Genomic DNA, 19,170 nt, shown 5'->3' with positions numbered 1-19,170 from the left:
CAGCATCATTTGAAACAAAATTTATTTCCTTTTCCTTGTCGTTCTTTTTCAAAGATGCCTGGTAAAGATCAACTAGGTGCCTTGGGGTACGACAGGTACGTGACCAATGACCCTTTCCACCACAGCGGAAACACTTCTCCTCGGTTGATTTATTCTGCCCGATATTCCTTTCTTTATCCCAATTCTGGTGAGATCCTCTCTTTTGAACATAATTCTTTTTCCTTCCATAATTTTTCTTATTATTAAAACCTTGCCATTTACCTCTTCTGGGGTAATTTGCCACATTTACTTCAGGAAATGGGGCAGCGCCAGCTGGGCGCACTTCATGATTTTTCAATAACAACTCATTGTTGCGTTCAGCAACAAGAAGGCAAGAAATTAATTTAGAATATTTTTCAAACCCTTTCTCTCGATACTGCTGCTGCAGGAGCACATTCGAGGCATGGAAGGTTGAGAAAGTTTTCTCCAACATATCATGATCAGTTATTTTTTCCCCACACAATTTCATTCGTGAGGTGATTCGAAACATTGTAGAATTATATTCATTTATAGATTTAAAATCTTGTAAACGCAAATGCGTCTATTCATATCGGGCTTGAGGAAGTATCACCGTTTTCTGATGATTATACCTTTTTTCAAAGTCTTTCCAAAGATCTGCAGGATCTTTTAATGTAAGATATTCATTTTTCAATCCTTCGTCAAGATGACGACGAAGGAAAATCATGGCTTTAGCTTTATCTTTTTGGGATGCATTATTTTCAGCCTTAATGGTATTTCCAAGATCCATTGAATCAAGATGGATTTCAACATCTAATATCCATGATAAATAATTGTTTCCAGATATATCAAGAGCATTGAATTCAAGATGAGAGAGTTTCGACATAATGAAAATTTGTTACCTGAGTCTTTCTAGGAATTTGATCAGAGTCTCGTACTGATAACGTGTTGTAAAATAAAAGATATATATATATATATATATATATATATATATATATATATATATATATATATATATATATATATATATATATAAAGATGTATAAATAGAAGACTCTAGTATTAAAATAATTAGCTCAATAATAATTTATATATATATAATAATATTATATGTTGTAATGTGTATATATATATAAAGATAGAAAGAAGTATTAAAAATAAAGAGAGAGAGAATTGCATATGTTTATTGTTACTATCACAATATAATAAAGATGATTAATATTGCTATTAATATTATATGTAAAGAGTAATAGAAAAGAGAATTTAGAATACTAATAAAATAAAAGAAGAGAAAGAATTGTAGAAGAAATATAAAGAGAAGAGTATTTGATTGCAACATAAAGAGAGAGTATTTGTTTATTATTGTGTGTGTATTAACAACGGAGGTTAACCTCCTATTTATAAGCATATGGGAGGAATGTTTTTAACCCATATTAATTTCATTCTCTATTGATAACATGAAAACTGAGTCACTTGCATGGATATCCATATCTTTTGTGTTTATCACAACACTCGCGACTTTATTCTCGCTAACTCGTGAATAAACTCATAAATTTCTGTGAGTTTGTTACTTTGTTCGAGTCTAGTCGATTAAGTCAAATTATTTAAAAATAAATTTGACATCAGTTAATTCAATTTTATTATATTTAAAAATGTAAATTCAAATAATTTTGTAAGTTAATTTTTGAATTTGACAATCGTACTTAAATAATATTGAATTGCTTATTATTTAAATTAATTTTGTATTGGTTAAGTCTCATCCACTATAAATGGTATAAAATATTAGATTAAAAAAATAAGAATAAAATATTATTTTAACTTTTAATATTTATGTTAAATTTTAATTTTATTTCTAATATTTGAAAATATTTTTTATTATAAATATTTTATTTCATTTTATTTTAGTTCTCAAGTTAAATTAAAATTAACTATTTTTTTCCCAAAAGATAAAAACATGAAACGTGACTAAAGGGGGGATATGTAGGTGAAGTAGAAAAAGAAAAAGAAAAGAAAGTTCGTTGCTTTGGCACAAATCATTAGTAGCATTACTGCATTTAGGTGTGTCCCAATGTACAAGCTTTAATGTTAAAAATGGAAGCACATGGAAGAATTCCTTGAATTGAAAACATATATAATTAGGTACTTCAAGTGCGGCACCGCCTTGTAGTAATGATCACTACCAAGTAGTATTCTACTATTCTATAATATTCATTCTCACTTTACAAGTGTCCCCTTTTAGAAGGGTAATTGTTTTACAAGACTAAATGTCTTTTTCCGTCTCTATCTATTTATTTGAAAGACTTTCCATCTCTTAAGGAATCTGAATATCTAGATCGATTTTTATCTATTTTGATATATATACGTTTCAGTCTCTATCTATTTTAAATAAATACTTTTTTTGGTCTCTAACAAGAAATTAAAATATACATATATCAAAATAAATAGGGATCGATTTGGATATTTAAATTTCTTAGGAGGTAAAAAGTCCATAAAACAAATAGTTAAAAATTAAAAAAGATATTTACTCTTGTTTTAACTTTTAAGAATGTGTTTGGAACAAATACTTTTGAAATTAAACTAAAAATAATTGAATTAATTATATAAAATAAGAATTAATTTAATTTAAAAATTAATATAATGATTTGATTTTATGTTTTTAATTTTTACCTATTACATAACTTTTGATCATAACTAATAATTATTATTAGACTGTTACATAGATCATCGTCGAATTATTGTTAGTTTTTTATTTGTCTAAACTTTTTTTATATATTAATACTTAAAAAGAATAAAAATAGTTTTTTGTATTTTGAATACACTAAATTATTTTAATTGAAATCAAATCTTCAAACGAAGAATTTTGATCTTAGTTATAATATAAATTTTATGGATCTAGAAATCAAATCCATTTTTAATTTTTATCTATTCCAAACATAAAATTTAATTTAAAAATCAAATTATTTCTAATTCGTTTGGATTTCAAACCCACCTAACACAAAATAGTAGTATACTTATAAATTAATTGTTTCTAGAGAGTATATATACGAAGGAAGAAAAGTACACAAAATTTTAAAGTAGGTGGTTTAGTTTAGAAAATAATAATCATATTTTTGGTGATTACAAATATTCGGTTGGATTAAAAATGGTGGAAACCAGGTGCAGTCGACTTTACGTGAAATTGATAGTTGAGAGATGAAAATTTAGTCAAATCAGTCAAATCATCTAACAGTTCTTAGCTATCAACTTCACGTGAAGTCGACTGCACCTGAATTTTCACTATTAAAAATTTAATAGTGTGTAATTTATTTGATTATTGTTCAAAAAAATAAACAGTCCAAATTTTTTTTGGTAACACATTTTTTCTATTCTGATTTGTAACCACTGTACTCAAATATTCTATTTTTTCTTCTGAACCAAAACCTATGTGATTATCCATAAATTAAAGATGAAAAGATGCTTCACAAATCAAATAGTAAGTTCAGATGATTTCAAGCAAAGTAAAAAAAAGGTGAATCACTCAATTTATGCACTAAAAAAAGAGAGAAAAAAAAATAACAAATTGAGGCCAAAAAGGTAAAATCAAATAATTGAGGCCAAAATGTAAAATCAAATTTGATTTCATGGAGAAAAAAAAATCAAAGAAGATGAGTTACTATTTTGTACAACTACATTAATTTATTAAAGTTACTATCTTTCTGCTACATATTTTTAAGTAAGAAGAAGAAAATGAAAGTTGTTTTTTTTATTATAAATCAAAGTTCATAATTAAAATTTGAAACAAAAGAATAGATCAATGGTTCGGATCGTTGAAGTCCAAAGAAAAAGAAGAAAAGAGAAGCAACTAGACAACTCTACTAGCCATGAAGTTTTGCTGCTGCTGCAGTTCCATCATTTCTCTGCGTTTCTACTCTAATTTTTTTGGGAAGAAAAATATAAAGTCAAAGATGTTCTACCAAACTCAAGTTTTAGAAGTTTCATTCTTATATAAAAAGGTAAACGGCTAGAAATTGAAGCAAGAAAAGAGAACCCACAAATCTGAACCGATCCGCCATCCTCACCACTCAAGTCTAAAGTTTTGAAAGCAATACACCTACACTAAAGGGAGCATTTCGCCAAGATAGAAGGCAATATTAGAAAATTCTAAAATCGGGTTATGCTTATAGCTTTCAAAGTATTTTAATTCTTCTTCTTTATGTTTCTCTATCAAATATTCTGGTTCTTCAGTGTTATTATTTTTCTTTGTTTCATTAAATGAAAAAGGCATAAATGTGAGAATTTAGAAAAAGCCATTGAGAGAAAAAGCAAACGAATTAGTTTGAAAAAAAGCTAAATGATTATGTCAATCTCTTTTGTAATCTGTTTCTATTTTTTTCTTGTACTTGAGAGGTATCCCTTATTAAGTTAGGTGAGCACTTAGTGTTGAGAAGCGTAGGGAGTGAATCTAACCAAATTAAGTTTGGTTAGAAATTTGGTTTGTCACAGATAGGATTAGAAAAAATCCTAGAAAATTGGTGTATGTAAATCTTTGAAAAGATAGTAAAAATTTTACTATAGTTGTGGTGAAGACTAGATGTAGATCATATTGCATAAGATAGTTGAATTAGGATATATGATTGTGTACTATTATCTTCTTTGCTCTGTTTCTAGTTTGTTCATTATTGTCTCTTATATAATCACTTTCGCACAGCAGAATCTGTTTTTAGTGATAAAGTTTAAAAAAATTAAAAGCAACCCTAGATTCAACCCTCATTCTCTAAGTCATTAAAAATTTTTATAAATATAGAAGAGAGTAACTATCAAACTATAATTTAATTTAATTATTATAATACTAACACTATATCAACTAAAAAATAATAGTATACTTTCTATTTTTTATAATGTCATTCTATAGTCTATACATAATTTCTCTTTTACATTATATATATGCATGGATTTGTAAAAAAATAAGTGATATTATTAAAATAAGAGTGATAATATTCATTCTCTCTAACTTATCAGAATACTAATAATAATGATAGAAATACACCACTTTTAAATTTTTTTAGAACAAAACCACAAAATTATTTTTATAGATATTAAGAACTTATTTATCCTAGTATAAATGAAGTTTAAATGATATCTCCTATGTACACAGCACAAGAAGTTGAGATTATAATAACTATCATTTATTTTTTCTATCTTATAAGATCAGAAACTAATTGCAATACGCTTAAATTGCTACTGTAACTTAATACTAAAACATAAATTGTTGTTTGGAACCGTAAAATGAACATAAGCATCTAGTAATAAATGATTAAATTAAAGTTACATCTTTATGAAACTTCTTTAACTTTAAAAAAATATCCATCAATAGTAATAATTGTGGTTTTGTACTGTTTTGTCGGTTTCCATAAGAACATGTTTCAGTAGTCACGAATCTATGTTAACAGTCTTAAGAAACATGGTTTTGACTAATTCACAAGATCTCCGGCAAAACTTGCACAAGAAAATGTCTCCCTAGCTAACATCATGCTCTTATTTTTTGCATCACTTTCTTTGACTTATTATTATTATGAATTTATGCTTATTATGATTATTAACAACACCTGAATCTCATGTTCTAAGGGGATGCATACAATGTTCAATTTAATTAGTGCAGAGAATCAAATAAAATTTGATAACTAAATTGATAAGTTTTAGTTCTCATCAAAAGCATTCAAGCACCAAACATAATTTCACTGCTAACTAAAACATCACAGCATTGAAAATTTGAAATTGAACAAAGAATTAACATATTATGCAGTAACAGCACTAGTTGTGCAGAAAAACTTGCTTCCTTTTTCTCTTTAATATGATCAATTACATCAATATATCAGTCACCAAAACTTCACTGTACATAAAAAATAAAAAATAAAATAAGAAAGTTTGGATATGAAACAAACACCAGAAGACACAACTCAAAAAAAAAAGATTGGATCCAAATTCCAAAAACAATTGGTTTCCAAGAACAATATAGTTAAATGTTACCATAATACTATTATGATGAAAACTAGTAGCAGCAAATTGGGCATCTAATTAGTCCATTTTCATTGCAATCAGGGCAACGCTTGAATCCACAATCACCAACCTCATCACTATCTTGTTCTTGTTGTTCTTCATCATCATCGTCATCATCATCATCATCATCATAGCCTTCATCATAGTAGATTTTGCAGCTTCCATAACAGGTTTCACAAGGCACAAACCTTATATCACCACATGCCTCACACACTCCTCCACCATCAACATTATTATTCTCATCAATCTTCTCACAACACTGAAGCAACTTCTCAAGCTTCCCTTCTTCATGCATTCTCTGAATTTCCTCAGCTCCACCAATGTAGTTTCCTCCAACAAACACCCTCGGCAACCCTCCTCCTTTACCGAATGCGCCACCGGCCCGGAGTAGCTCCTTGAGCTCCTCCTTGAACCCTGAATGCATTGACACATCTCTCTCATCCATCTTAACACCCAATCCTTTCAGAATAAGCCTCACATGGCAGCAATCCTCATAAGTCTTTCTTACCCCTCTAAGGCTTGTGAAGTAAAACACAACCTTTTCCTTCTTCCCAAATGGGGTGTGCTTAAAATCATCATCATCATCATCACAGATCTTCTTCTTTTCTTCATCACAAGAGAATCCATTACATTCAGAAACTCCTTTCTTTATGAGATATGGCTCCCCTCCCTTTTTGGATTCATCATTTCCATGATTATTCTCTATGAAACAACAAGACTTGTTGTTGGGTGGATTTGGATCAAGATGGCCCCTGTTAACATTGACATCAAAGGAGAAGCTTCTTACAAAGTGATGATTTGGTGACCTCATCAAAGGGCTTGTTGTTGTTGTTGTGTCCTCAAGACCTTCCATGAGTTCCCATGTGTTAATTGTCTCTGGCTCCTCATCACAAGGTGGTGTTGTGATTGGTGTCTTTGGCATCATAACAACCTTTGGCAACTTCTCCTCAATCATATTGGACCATGTCTTTGCATTTGAGATCAAGACCTCCTTCTCCTTCTCATTCTCACTCTCATTCTCATTGGTGAATCTGAATCCATTGGCAGCACCAGAAGAAGCAGAAATCTTGGTTGATAAGTGATCAAGAGAGCCAAGTGTGGTTGATGTAAGTGCCACAACATGGTAACTGTCCCCTTTTCTCTGAGGTGGGTGGTGGACATGCATCGAATAGCTTCTGGGCATTCTTTCAGAATAAGCACAAGAGTTGCAATGGATGCACCTCTTTTCCTTTTGCTTTGAACTAGCACAACCCATTTTCAATCCCAATTATCAAATCCAATCACAATGTGTTAAAACAGAATTGTATTGATGATTTTGGTGGAAAGAATTTTCTAGAAATGATGTTTCAATCAGAGAAGAACAAGTCTTAAATTGGGAAAAAGAGAAAGGGGAAACAGGGAAGGAAACTGAACTATAATAATTGAAAGTCAAACAAAGATGGCTGAGAGTGAAGGAGAAAAAATCAATGATTTAATCACCAAATATTCTTCATCAACAACATCTAATCTAATCTAACTGTAACATACACGCTTTTCCCCTGTCTCTCTCTAGATTCTTTAGAGAGAAAAAGAGAAATAAAGTAGTAGTAGTAGTAGTAGTAGTAGAAAAAGAAAAGAAAAATATAGGGTTGGGGTTTGATGGGATTTTATAGAGGAAATGGTGTTTTTGAAGCTTGAATTTTGAATGATTCTGATTGAGATATTGATTCTCTCACTTCTCCAAAAACTAAGGAGGAATCGAAACTATCTCAAAGTTTGTTACAGCAACCTTGGCAGTACATGGTGAGTTTCATATGTTAATTAACGTTGTTGTTTGTGGTGTGTTGTTACATTTCATAGTTTCATTACATGGAATAAGCCGGTTTTCTCTGTCGGTTGAAAATGCAAGTTACTGGCGGGTGGCGGCAATGTTGGAAGTACTCGCCATTTGTGGCGCGTGGATCAATGGAAAAACAGATGTCATGGGACCCACCGTTCACGCGCTATTAGCTCTTCTCCGTGATCACCACTCTCAGCCGCGTTCTGCAGAACCTTCTAAAACTTGAAAATTGCTCCATTTGTTAAGAGAAGATAAACCCCAAAATTGCTGACTACACTAGAGGTTTTCGAAATTGTAAAAATGAAAAATCACACCAAGTTAATTCTCATTTTCTTTTTGTAAAACTAGGAAAAATTTGATATATAGACGTATAAATGTTATTTTAGTTTTGATATTAAACACTTGATTAAAATGACATTATTTAATTTTAATAAACTATAAAATGTCTTATTTTTAAAAAAATTATAATTATTAAAATTAAATGACATCGTTTCATTAAGTATTTACTATTTAGGATTAAAACTAAAGTAACATCATCTCGTCTAGTCCAACAAAAAAATTTATTAAATTCGAATAATTTAAAAAAAAAAGAGAATAAAAATTAACATAGTACAATATTTTCAATCTCAAAAATATTTATGGTATAAATAATTAATCTCAAAGACTATTACTTAAAACAATTCTTAAAACATGTAATTAATTTATGAAAATATTTACTTATTCAGTAGATTAATTTTTTTATTTCAAAAACTTAGTAAAATAAAAAATATTTTAATTATTTTTAAATTAAAATAATAAAATTCATATATTTCGAATGTTTTCTCTACTCTAGAAAGTAATAAAACTTCTTGTTGTATCTCATTTATATTTGTCTTATTTCATTATGTGGGCTTGTCAATTTTTCTTAAATTTTTAGAAAGTTACTTAAAATCAGTCAAACAATGTGGTTGATTTTGTTAAAAATGATTAATTTTGCTTACTATGCAAGTAGATTATAATATTTGTTTATTATATTCTTGTGTGCGGTTGATGAAATGTTATGTCAATTTTTCAACTTTATGTTGAGATAACCGCTCAACTAGCAAGTTGGCATGCATGATGTGTTACCTAGAATTCACAAATTATATTATTTAGATTAATGCCTATTATATATATATATATATATATATATATATATATATATAAAGATATGAGAGTTGAGAGCAAATCCTAATTAGTCGTCATTCACGCTGTGTCACACTCTTATTTTCTGTCCTCTCCTCTCTTCGACTCTATACTCTTAAGTCGTCTCTTCTCACGGACTCATCACTGTCGACTGCCGACCGCCACCTCCTACCCTTCAGTCCCTCACCGACAATGCTAAGATCTTCTCCTCTCAGTCTTGACGTCACAACAGTAGTGAGTCTCATCATCTTCGCCGTCAGAGCGTCCGAGCCTCTGCCTGCTTCTCAGTCTTCACCATCGGAGCGTCCGAGCCTCTGCGCCGCTTCTCAGCCGTCGCCAATTTTCACCGATCTTTGAGCCTCTGCTCTTTCTTCCGATAAGTAGCTTCTATGAACTCTAAATTTTTTTTACTTTGATTTGAAGCATTTGTGATTCTGATTTTAATTGAAGCATCAAAAAATTTTAGTTTGTGATTTTGATTTTGATTTTTAGTTTGTGGTTTGAAGCATCAAAATTTTACTCTTTGTTTTTTTACTTTGATTTGAGTTAGGTTAACTATATTTATGTTTTTTATTCTGATTCTGTTTTTTATGATTTATGTAATGCTTTGTGAATTATGTGATTTAAGTAATTTTGTGTGTTTATGTTACCATTTCTGATTTTGATTCTAATTTATATAATTTATGTGTTTGTGTTATAATTTTTTTGAGTTAGGTTAATTATGATTTATGTTTGGATTCTGATTTGCATGACTTATGTTTGTGATTTATGTAATTTATGTCTGTAGGATTTAAGTAAATCGAAATTTACTGTCATTACCATTACAGGATGAAAGAAGGCTTGAGAATTATGTTTTATAATGTGATGAATTATGTTTGGTTGTGTATGGATTATGGATATATTTGGTTATTTATGGATATGTTATTATGTTTGGTTGTTTTTTAATGTAATTAGGTATCAAATGTTTGTTGGTTATTGTTATTTAAGTTTTTGAAGATTATGGAAATTATGTTTGTAATGACAATTGAGGATTATCTTTATTTTTTTATTTTTTCTATTTTTTTTCTTGATTTTTATTACTTTTTACAAAAATCCACGGAGACCGCGGTCTCCGGCGGATACAAAGTCTCTGTTACTACTTACTCGTAGCGGGGATGGGACGAGGACTGAGACATGTTTTAGAGGCGGGGGCCGGGGGCGGGGGTATGTCCCCACTCCTATGGGGACCCGTTGCCATCCCTATTTAGAACGATATATAAGATATAATAGTTAGTTTGGTTTTCGAACAAGCCATCTTAATTTGATTCAAAATAGTGAAATGCTAAGACATCAAAATTTACTATTGTTCTGGCCCAGCCCAAAAGTTGAAGGTCCACCAAGTAGACCCGCTCCTCATTCGTACGACGTGACACTCTGCACGTGCTCTAATATCCTCAATGGATCTTGCTATCTGGTGGAAGTTTCTAAAGGGTTGGGTCTTGGCACAAGGAGGGCCCACCCGAAAAGATAGGAATAAATAGGAGGGGCCTACCCCTCTCCCAAAGTACGTTACTACAACCTTAATTAGCCTCTTCATCGTACGAACTCTTACTTTGGCATCAGAGTATCTTTGCAGGTGGCCCCACTCGCCGACCAATCGATGACATATTGGCTCGATCCTCACCCCAGCTCCGCATTTAGGTCCTAATCTTCACTTCCAAGATCTATCCTCAACCGATTCAATGAAGTACCGAACAATAGTACCGTCTGTAAGGACCTATGCGAGTTGATTAGGGGTGTTTGCGTTGCGGTTTGGTTCGGTTTTAAGGAAAAAAGTCATCTGATCCGAACGCTTAATTTATGTGCGGTGCGGTTTGGATTAGATTAACCTTTTTTGGAATTCTGATCCGATCCGATCCGATTACAAGCAGTTTGGATAAGTTTGGATCTGCAATTTTTCAATAAAAAATAATAACTTAGTTTATAAAGTTAATAACCTGTCCAACAATTCAATATAATAACAAAACGTAAATCCCATAAAACATTATAAAGCAACATGTCCAAGTGTCAAACAATCCAACATATTCAACAAGTCTTGATAAAATAACAATTCTTCAACATAAAAATAACTAAACAAGTCTCAACAACACAAAATTAAAAACATTACAAAATCTTAATAAAAATATAACATAAAAAACTCCAAGCTGAGAGGTGAAGCATCGATCACTAATCAGATTTATCACTAGAGTCTTCTTCATCTATTAGTTGAGGAATTGGCTCAAGTTCTACAATAAAATATAATAAAATAAATATTAGTAACTTAAACATATTATCAAGTAGTGAAGTTAATCAATATATGTAGATAAAATAAAACATAATAATAATAAAGAACATTACCTTTCTCAAGTTTTTCAAATTCTTCAAAAGACTCTTCAAGGTCAATTAGCAATGAATTGGCTCAAAACCAATTTTGTGCACAAATAAAAGCTTCAACAGTTTTTGGAGTAAGAGAGCTCCTATATTGATTAAGCACTCTACCTCCAGTACTAAAGACGGATTCAGAAGCAACCATTGACACAAGCATAGCTAAAATATCCCTTGCAATTTGACTTAGAACAGGATATTTGTAATTGTTAGAGCTCACTTTACACCAAGTTAAAATATCAAAACTCCTTTGGATCAACTGGCTTCTCTAAGGACTCCATGAGATATAAATCCATTTCATTTGTGTTGACACTCTCACTTTCTTGTATATCATTTTCAAATACTACTGCAAAGCGTACATCATCAAAGGCACTATCATTCATATTCACATCTTGGCTGTGTTGTGCAAATTGGTGTGCTTGATCACTATTGAGAGCAACCCTATAACTGTTAAACAAGTCATTGAATACTTCTTTCACCTTACCACATAAGAAATCAATGGTCAAACACACACTTTGATTTGAGTTTATAAAGACACTCTTCAACTTATGTTTTTCATTCATGAATAAGTTCCAACCATCTCTAGCAACTGATATCCTCTCCAGAATATGGAGTTTTGGCTGCAAAACACTCATGAAATAACGAAATCCCTCTCCTTCAACAAATCTAAAAGGCAACTCATCTACGATTATCATTCTAGCAAGAGCTTGTCTACATAAATCAGGATCAAATAATACAGTAGTCAAACAATTACCCAGCTCATTTCCTTCTTCTTTTTTAAGTTGCTGCATAACAAGTATTTTTTGTGTGGGATCAAGTGAATCTTTTGGAAATTTTTTACACTGACTCAACAAGTGACTTTTAAGATTGCTAGTACCATTTTTTTGTGAATCATCCACATAAGATGCTCCACACCACTTACATATAGCCCTAGGTTTGGGACCATATTCATCTTTTTTAAAATACTCCCAAGTCCAAGATCTAGGTCTAACAGATTTTTTAGTGTTACCTGTACCTGGTTCCTCAGACTGGCTAGGATTAGGTGACTCATCAGCAACATTTGCTTTGTCTCTCCTTCTCTTAGATCTAGTTCCTTCATTATTCTGATCACTGCGTGGTGGCAGCGGCGGCAGTGATGGTGGCTGCGTCTGCGTTTGCGTCTGAGTTTGTGACTGCGACTACGGCTATGACGGCAGCATCGACTCTAACTGTCTCGAAGATCTGATTGATTCAAAAGTGGACGGAGTAGCGCTTGTAAATTCTGGCTCACTGCTTTGAACATTATGTGATAACAAAGAATAGTTAATCAATTTATGTTATTTTAATATTTTTCTCAATTAACTAACATATTGAAATGTTATCAGCATACACATTACAAAATAAGAATATTACCTCGGGATATGAAGCTGACATTGTTGACTTTCAAATTGAAAGCTAATCAATTGAACAAATATAAAATCTGCAAAAGATAAAAAAAAAGAATTCAATCAACAAGAATAAAATACATAATTTAATACAAAGTTTAATAAATTTTAATAACAATATCATATTGTCAAAAATAATTTAATATAAAGTTTAACAAATTTTAATGACAAGAACAGATTGTCAAAAATAACAAAAACAATAATACAACAAGAACAAAATATTTAATTTAATATAAAGTTTAACAAATTTTAATAAAAATATCATATTTTCAAAAATAACAAGAACAATAGTACAACAAGAACAAAATATTTTTTAATATAAAGTTTAACAAATTTTAATGACAAGAACAGATTGTCAAAAATAACAAGAACAACAGTACAATACAAAATTTAACACAGTTTAATAAAATCCAGAACGTTACCCTCCAGAACAAAACAAAATTAAACAAAAACAATTAAAAACATACCGAGAAGAATATGCAGCATTAGTGTCACCGAGAAGAGGAGGCGACAGCAGCATCACCGAAAAGAGGAGGCGGCAGATGGCATCGTTGAGAACAGGAGGCGGCGGACGGCGTCGGCATGTGACGGTGAGAGTGAATGAGAATGAGTGAGGTGTGTGTGAGATACGATACGGTGAGAGACTGACGACTGAGAGTGAGTGAGAGTGAAGAGTGAAGGGTTTCTTTAAATTAGGGTTTGTGTATGTTTGTGGGAAAGGGGAATGAGGTGACCAGTGCTGTGGGGAAAGGTAAGGGAGTAGAGTAACTGAGTAAGGGTATTATCATCATCATCATCATCATCATCATCATCATCATCATCATCATCATCATTATATGCGGTTTGGTTCGATTGTGCAGATTAGAACCGCAAACCAAAATGAACCGCAATAAAACTGATCAAAAATCCTAAAGCATCCAAAATTGAACGGTTTATTTTGGTTTTTAGTTTGAATCGGTGCGGTTTTGCGATTTTTTTTGGACCAATTTGGATCTGAACACCCCTAGAATTGATGATGGAGGCTTTCCTCCACCCAGAGGACGAGCCAAGAGAAGATGGGGACAACGACTGCCAAGGGAGTCGCCTCATGAGTAGGGTGAGCACAGGAACCTCTCGAAGGCACTGACCAACCCCTTTTGACAATGGCCACTCCCATGAGCAATCCCCTGAAAGGTGTCCATTTAGGGGTACAAGCAACGATAATTTTTGGATCATGCAAGAACTCAGACACAGGGTTCAAAACCTCAAAAGAAAGTTGGCGGCGAAAGACCGCTACAATCCTGAGGTTAGCCAAAACACCAGCTCACGCGCAAAGGCCTGGCCCAGCCATTCCTGCACCCGGTCTCCGTTGAGGAGATCGGGAGAAAGATAACATGAGAGGAGGGTGGAGGAGGACTACGGGTGCGACCAAACCAACGGGCATACCCAACCCTTCTACTCCCGAGACAAATCGAGAAGCCAGAAACAAAAGGAGGAGCGAAAAAGGAAATGCCGGGATCTCGTGGTGATCGGCACCACTCCCTTCCACTCTTCCATCCTCGAAGTCCGTCTACCCAAGAACTTTGACAAGCCGACAGACATGATGTATGATGGTACCAAAGACCCACAAGAGCACATCACGACCTTCGAAGTCAGGATGAACCTAGAAGGTGTGGGAGGCACGGTCAGGTGCCGTGCATTTTTCGTGACCCTGGCTGGGCTGGCGATCCGTTGGTTCAATTTCCTCCCACAAGGTTCCATAACCACCTTCTTGGATATTTCTCTAAAGTTTCTAGCCCAGTTTACTACTTACATCGCCAAGGCAAAGCACTTGATCAACCTCTTAGGGATAACACAATGGCTGGAAAGTCCACGAGAAAGTACCTAGATCGTTTCAGCGATGAGTGCTTAGAGATTGACGGTCTCACAGATTCTGTGGCCAGCTTGTGCCTCACTAATGCCCTAGTGAACGAGGACTTTCGGAAACACTTGACCACCAAGCCTATTTGGACAATGCAGGAAATCTAGTGTGGTAAGAGAGTATATAAACGACGAGGAGGTCTGTCAGGTGGTAGCCGCCAACAAACGGCAAGAGCAGGAGAAATCGAGGGATGCCCCGAGAGAAATAGCATCTGGGAGATCTTTCAAACCTTTTTCCCAGATAGGAAAGTTCACAAATTACACCCTTTGACTGCCCCGATAGTAGAAGTATTCCAGCAAGTCGTAGATATGGGCATTCTGCCTAAACCAAGGCAGTTAAAGGACCGCATGGGAGGAAACAAGAACCTCTATTGTGACTACCACAAGGGATTTAGACATAAGACACAGGATTGCTTCGACTTGAATGATGCATTGGAACAAGCTATCCGGGAAAGAAATCTGAGTGAGTTTTCGCAGTTCATCTGGGAACCAAGGAGGAAGGAAAAGGAGCGTTCCGAAGAAGATCGTGCCCGAGTGGTCAAGCCAAAGCAAGGCCCTAGAGAACCCAAACTCAATGCCTAAAGTGGTAGTGAATGTAGTGGTCGGCAGGGACGCCTCGCCAAAGTTGAAGTCTGCAGCAAAGAAAGATGCCAAGATACTTGCCTTGGCAGCAGGGGAGAGGCTTTTCCCTAGAGAGTTTCCCAAAATATCATTTGGGTCGAGAGATTGGTGATGTGATGACCTCTCGGAGGACCCGCCCATGGTGATCATGGCGAGAATCGGGACAGGCTTGGTCAAGCAGATTTTAGTCGACACAGGGGCAGACTCAAACATCATGTTTTAAAACGTGTTTGACACCCTGGGATTGAAGGAAAGCGATCTCAAGGATCACCGTCACGGAGTCGTAGGATTAGGTGACAACTACATCAAGCCCGACGAATCTGTTATTCTGCCTATCTATGTGGATTTTGGGGCAAGCTAAAAATCTGCAATGGCTGAGTTCGTAGTCCTGAGAGACTCCACAACATACAACATCATCCTCGGGAGGAGAACCATCAACGACCTATTGGCGATCATTTACACGAAGTTCCTAACAATAATGTTCATGGCGGACGATGGGTCGGTAGGGACAATTCGGGGTTATTTGGAAATGGTCGTCACTTGCGATAACGCCAGCTTGTCCCTCCGAAAGAGATCCCAGGAAGCAGCCGGCGTGTTCATGGTGGACCTAGATGCAAGGATTAACGAGAACCTGAGACCGAAACCCCAGTGTGACCTAGAAAAATTTTAGGTCGGGAAGACAGAAGACAAGTTCACGTTTGTGAACCGTAGCCTACCCTATGAGCTGAAAGGTCCTCTGCTTGAAGCCATTCGATCTAACGGAGACTTCAGCCGACATGCCGAGAATAGACCCAGAGTTCATGTCCCATCATTTGGCCGTGAAACCCGAAGCAAAGCCCATCCCGCAGAGAAAGAGGAAGATGTTCTTGGAGAGAGCAAACGAGATGGCCAAGTAGACGGCCAACTTGTTGGAAGCCGGTTTCATTAGGGAGTTAGATTACTCTACTTGGCTTTCAAACGTGGTCCTCATGAATAAGGCAAACGGGAAGTGGATGATGTGCATGGACTACTCGGACCTTAACAAGGCTTGCCCCAATGACTCATTCCCACTCTCTAACATAGATGCCTTGGTGGATGCAATGGCGGGATGCAAGTTTTTTAGTTTCATGGCGATGCTTACTTTGGGTACAATCAGATCCCGATGCATTGACTTGACGAGGAGAAGATGTTGTTCATAACGCTAGGGAGAAATACTATTACACGGTCATGCTGTTTGACCTAAAAAATGCAGAGGCCACTTTCCAAAGGCTCATGAACAAGGTTTTCAAGGACCACATAGGTAGGTCGGTAGAAGTGTACGTCGACAACATGTTGGTCAAAACGGAAGAACCGGATGCCCTGGTAACCGACCTAGAAGTCATCTTCGACTCTCTTCGAAAACACAATATGAGGTTAAATCTCCTGAAATGTGCCTTTGTCATGGGAAGTTCCTGGGGTTCATGATCACTCAAAGCGCGCGCGCGCGCGCGGGGGGGGGGGGTAGAATCTAACCCGGATAAATGTAAGGTCGTGCTTCGCATGGCGAGCCCCAAGAGTGTAAAGAATGTGCAAAAGTTAGCCGGAAGGTTGACAGCTCTATCCTGCTTCCTCAGGGTATTAGCAGCCAAGGCGTTGCCTTTCTTTAACTTAATGAAAAAGGGGATGGATTTCGAGTGGAGCCCATCTTGTAATGAAGCTTTGAACCATTCAAGAGGAATTTGTCGGAACCGCCTATGCTCGGAAAGCCAAGAGAAGGAGAGCCCTTGTATTTGTACCTCTCGGTGACAGAAGAAGCTTTGGCTGCTGCCTTAGTGCGAGAAGAAGGGAAACAACAACAGCCCGTGTACTTCGTAAGTAAGGTACTCCAAGGGGCGGAAGTGAGGTATACAAGGTTAAATAAAGTGAACTTCGCTTTGTTAGTCTCCTCCCAGAAGCTAAGGTAGTATTTTTAGGGGCACCTGATCATTGTGAGAACTGACCAAGTGATAAAGCAGATATTGCAGAAACCTGACTTGGCGGGACGAATGGTGTCCTGGGCAATAGAGTTATCCCAGTAGGCCAGTATGACATCCAATATGAATCCCATCACACCATCAAAGCCCAAGAAATGGTCGACTTTTTAGTCGAGGAAGTTGGTGATTCACCCAAGACACCGAGCACACGGTGGAAGCTCCATATTGATGGAGAGTCCAACCAAGTGTTTGGTGGAGCGGGGGAGAACTCGGATGGGGTGACTTACGAGCAGTGCGTTAAATTTGAGTTTTCGATCTCAAACAACCAAGCAGAATATGAAGCCATGATTGGAGACTTAATATTAGCGAAAGAGGTCGGGGTAGCAAAACTTAAAATCAACAGCAACTCCCAGGTGATAACAGCCGAGGTGAACGAGACGTACCAAGCTCGGGATCCGTTGCTGAAGAAGTATTTGAAAAAAAACTAGGCAATTGTGTGGGAATTTTGGAGAAGTGATTGTCTAACATGTCCCCAAAGAGAGAAACGTCAGAGCCGACCTCTTGTCAAAGTTGGCTAGCACCAAGCCTGGAGCGAAAAATCGATCTCTCGTTCTGTCCCAGCCCAACAGCTGAAGATCCACCAAGCGAACCCGCTCCTCATTCGTATGGCGTGATGCCCTACACGTGCTCCGATCTCCTCAACAGATCTTGCTATCTGGTGGAAGCTTCTAAAGGGTTGGGCCTTGGCACGAGGAGGGCCCATCCGAGAAGATAGGGATAAAGGAGAGGGACCTACCCCTCTCCCAAGGTACGTCCCTACAACCCTAATTAGCTGCCTCATTGTACGGACTCTTACTTTGCCATCGGAATGTTTTGCAGGTGGCCCCACCCGCCAACCAACCAACGACATACTGGCTCGATTCCTCGCCTCAGCTCCTGCATTCAGGTCCTAATCCTCACTTCCAACAATTTCTCATCAACCGGTTCAACGAACTACCTAACAATTATTTTTAGTTATTATTTAGTTTTTAATTCAATTTTTTTTAATTTATTTTTTTAAAGTGATAAGTACTTTTTTCGTCCCCAAGGTCTGGGGTCGTAATCAAAATCGTTCCCGACCTTTTTTTCTTATTAAAATCATCCTCAACGTTCAAAAACGCTTTAAAATCATCCTTCTTCGAATTCTTGGACCAAAATACCCTCATCATCATCATTCTTCTCTTCACCTTTCTCACCCCACCACCTCCACTGCCACCAACATTACCACCACAACCACCATCAACACCACCACCACCACCACCACCACTACCAACACCAACCAACACCAACACCAAGAACATCAAGCAACAGCAACAACATAATACCATCAACACCACCACCACCACCACTACCACCACCACCACCACCACCACCACAAACACCACCAACCAACACCAACACCAAGAACCCCAAACAACAGCAACAACACAAAACAACACCAAACCAAAAAGCAGAAACAGAAAGCAAAAAAACAAGAAAGCAAGAAAGCAGATGCAGATGGCGGAGGCAGAGGCGACGAGGAACGGCGAGGTTGCGAGGCAGAGGCGGAGGTGGCGAGGAACGGCGACGAAGGCGCGTCGGTCTCCCTCCCCTGTGCGCACTCTGTTCCTGATGGCAATGTGGCGTGGTGCGGCGCGATGGACGGTGGCTGTGGCAAGGCGACGATCCTGAGTAACGCGGCGGTGACTGGCGCAATGGCGGCGACAGGACGCGGCTCCTCCAACGGCGGCGATCCCCTCCCCCCTTTCCCCTTCCCACTCCTCCTCCCCCACACCCCTTCCTCCACCCCCACCCCGCGTCCTTTCCCCTTCCCCCCACCCCCACCCCGCATCCTTTA

The 19,170-nt window shown here is 36.3% G+C and overlaps 2 protein-coding genes across 2 annotated transcripts; one reads left to right on the top strand and one right to left on the bottom strand.

The window, feature by feature from the left end:
- Window positions 1-5,791: 5,791 nt before the first annotated feature.
- On the bottom strand, window positions 5,792-7,924 carry LOC107624099 (uncharacterized protein At5g39865). The gene has a single exon (XM_016326553.3). It carries the CDS (start codon window positions 7,286-7,288, stop codon window positions 6,026-6,028), a length of 1,263 nt encoding a protein of 420 aa, XP_016182039.1. The 5' UTR covers window positions 7,289-7,924; the 3' UTR covers window positions 5,792-6,025.
- A 7,809-nt stretch (window positions 7,925-15,733) lies between these two features.
- On the top strand, window positions 15,734-16,806 carry LOC148581905 (uncharacterized). Its single transcript, XM_088494409.1, has 4 exons — window positions 15,734-16,013; window positions 16,095-16,255; window positions 16,341-16,488; window positions 16,595-16,806. The coding sequence occupies exons 1-4, from the start codon at window positions 15,734-15,736 to the stop codon at window positions 16,804-16,806; spliced, it is 801 nt and encodes a 266-aa protein (XP_088350535.1).
- The last annotated feature ends 2,364 nt before the right edge of the window (window positions 16,807-19,170 follow it).

The sequence above is a fragment of the Arachis ipaensis genome, chromosome B10 (assembly GCF_059453495.1).
Source record: "Arachis ipaensis isolate K30076 ecotype BB chromosome B10, ASM5945349v1, whole genome shotgun sequence".
Classification (NCBI taxonomy): domain Eukaryota; kingdom Viridiplantae; phylum Streptophyta; class Magnoliopsida; order Fabales; family Fabaceae; genus Arachis; species Arachis ipaensis.
The sequence above is the reverse complement of the archived record's forward strand: the minus strand, read 5'-3'. Positions and strand labels throughout refer to the sequence as shown.

What these genes read in the sequence shown, in the direction of transcription:
- LOC107624099 (XM_016326553.3), bottom strand. Translation starts at nt 7,288, where the DNA reads ATGGGTTGTGCTAGTTCAAAGCAAAAGGAAAAGAGGTGCATCCATTGC.
- LOC148581905 (XM_088494409.1), top strand. Translation starts at nt 15,734, where the DNA reads ATGGCTGAGTTCGTAGTCCTGAGAGACTCCACAACATACAACATCATC. An exon ending in CCTGAGACCGAAACCCCAGT is followed by an intron (nt 16,014 to 16,094) that starts GTGACCTAGAAA and finishes ATGAGCTGAAAG; the next exon opens with GTCCTCTGCTTGAAGCCATT. An exon ending in AGAGCAAACGAGATGGCCAA is followed by an intron (nt 16,256 to 16,340) that starts GTAGACGGCCAA and finishes CTCATGAATAAG; the next exon opens with GCAAACGGGAAGTGGATGAT.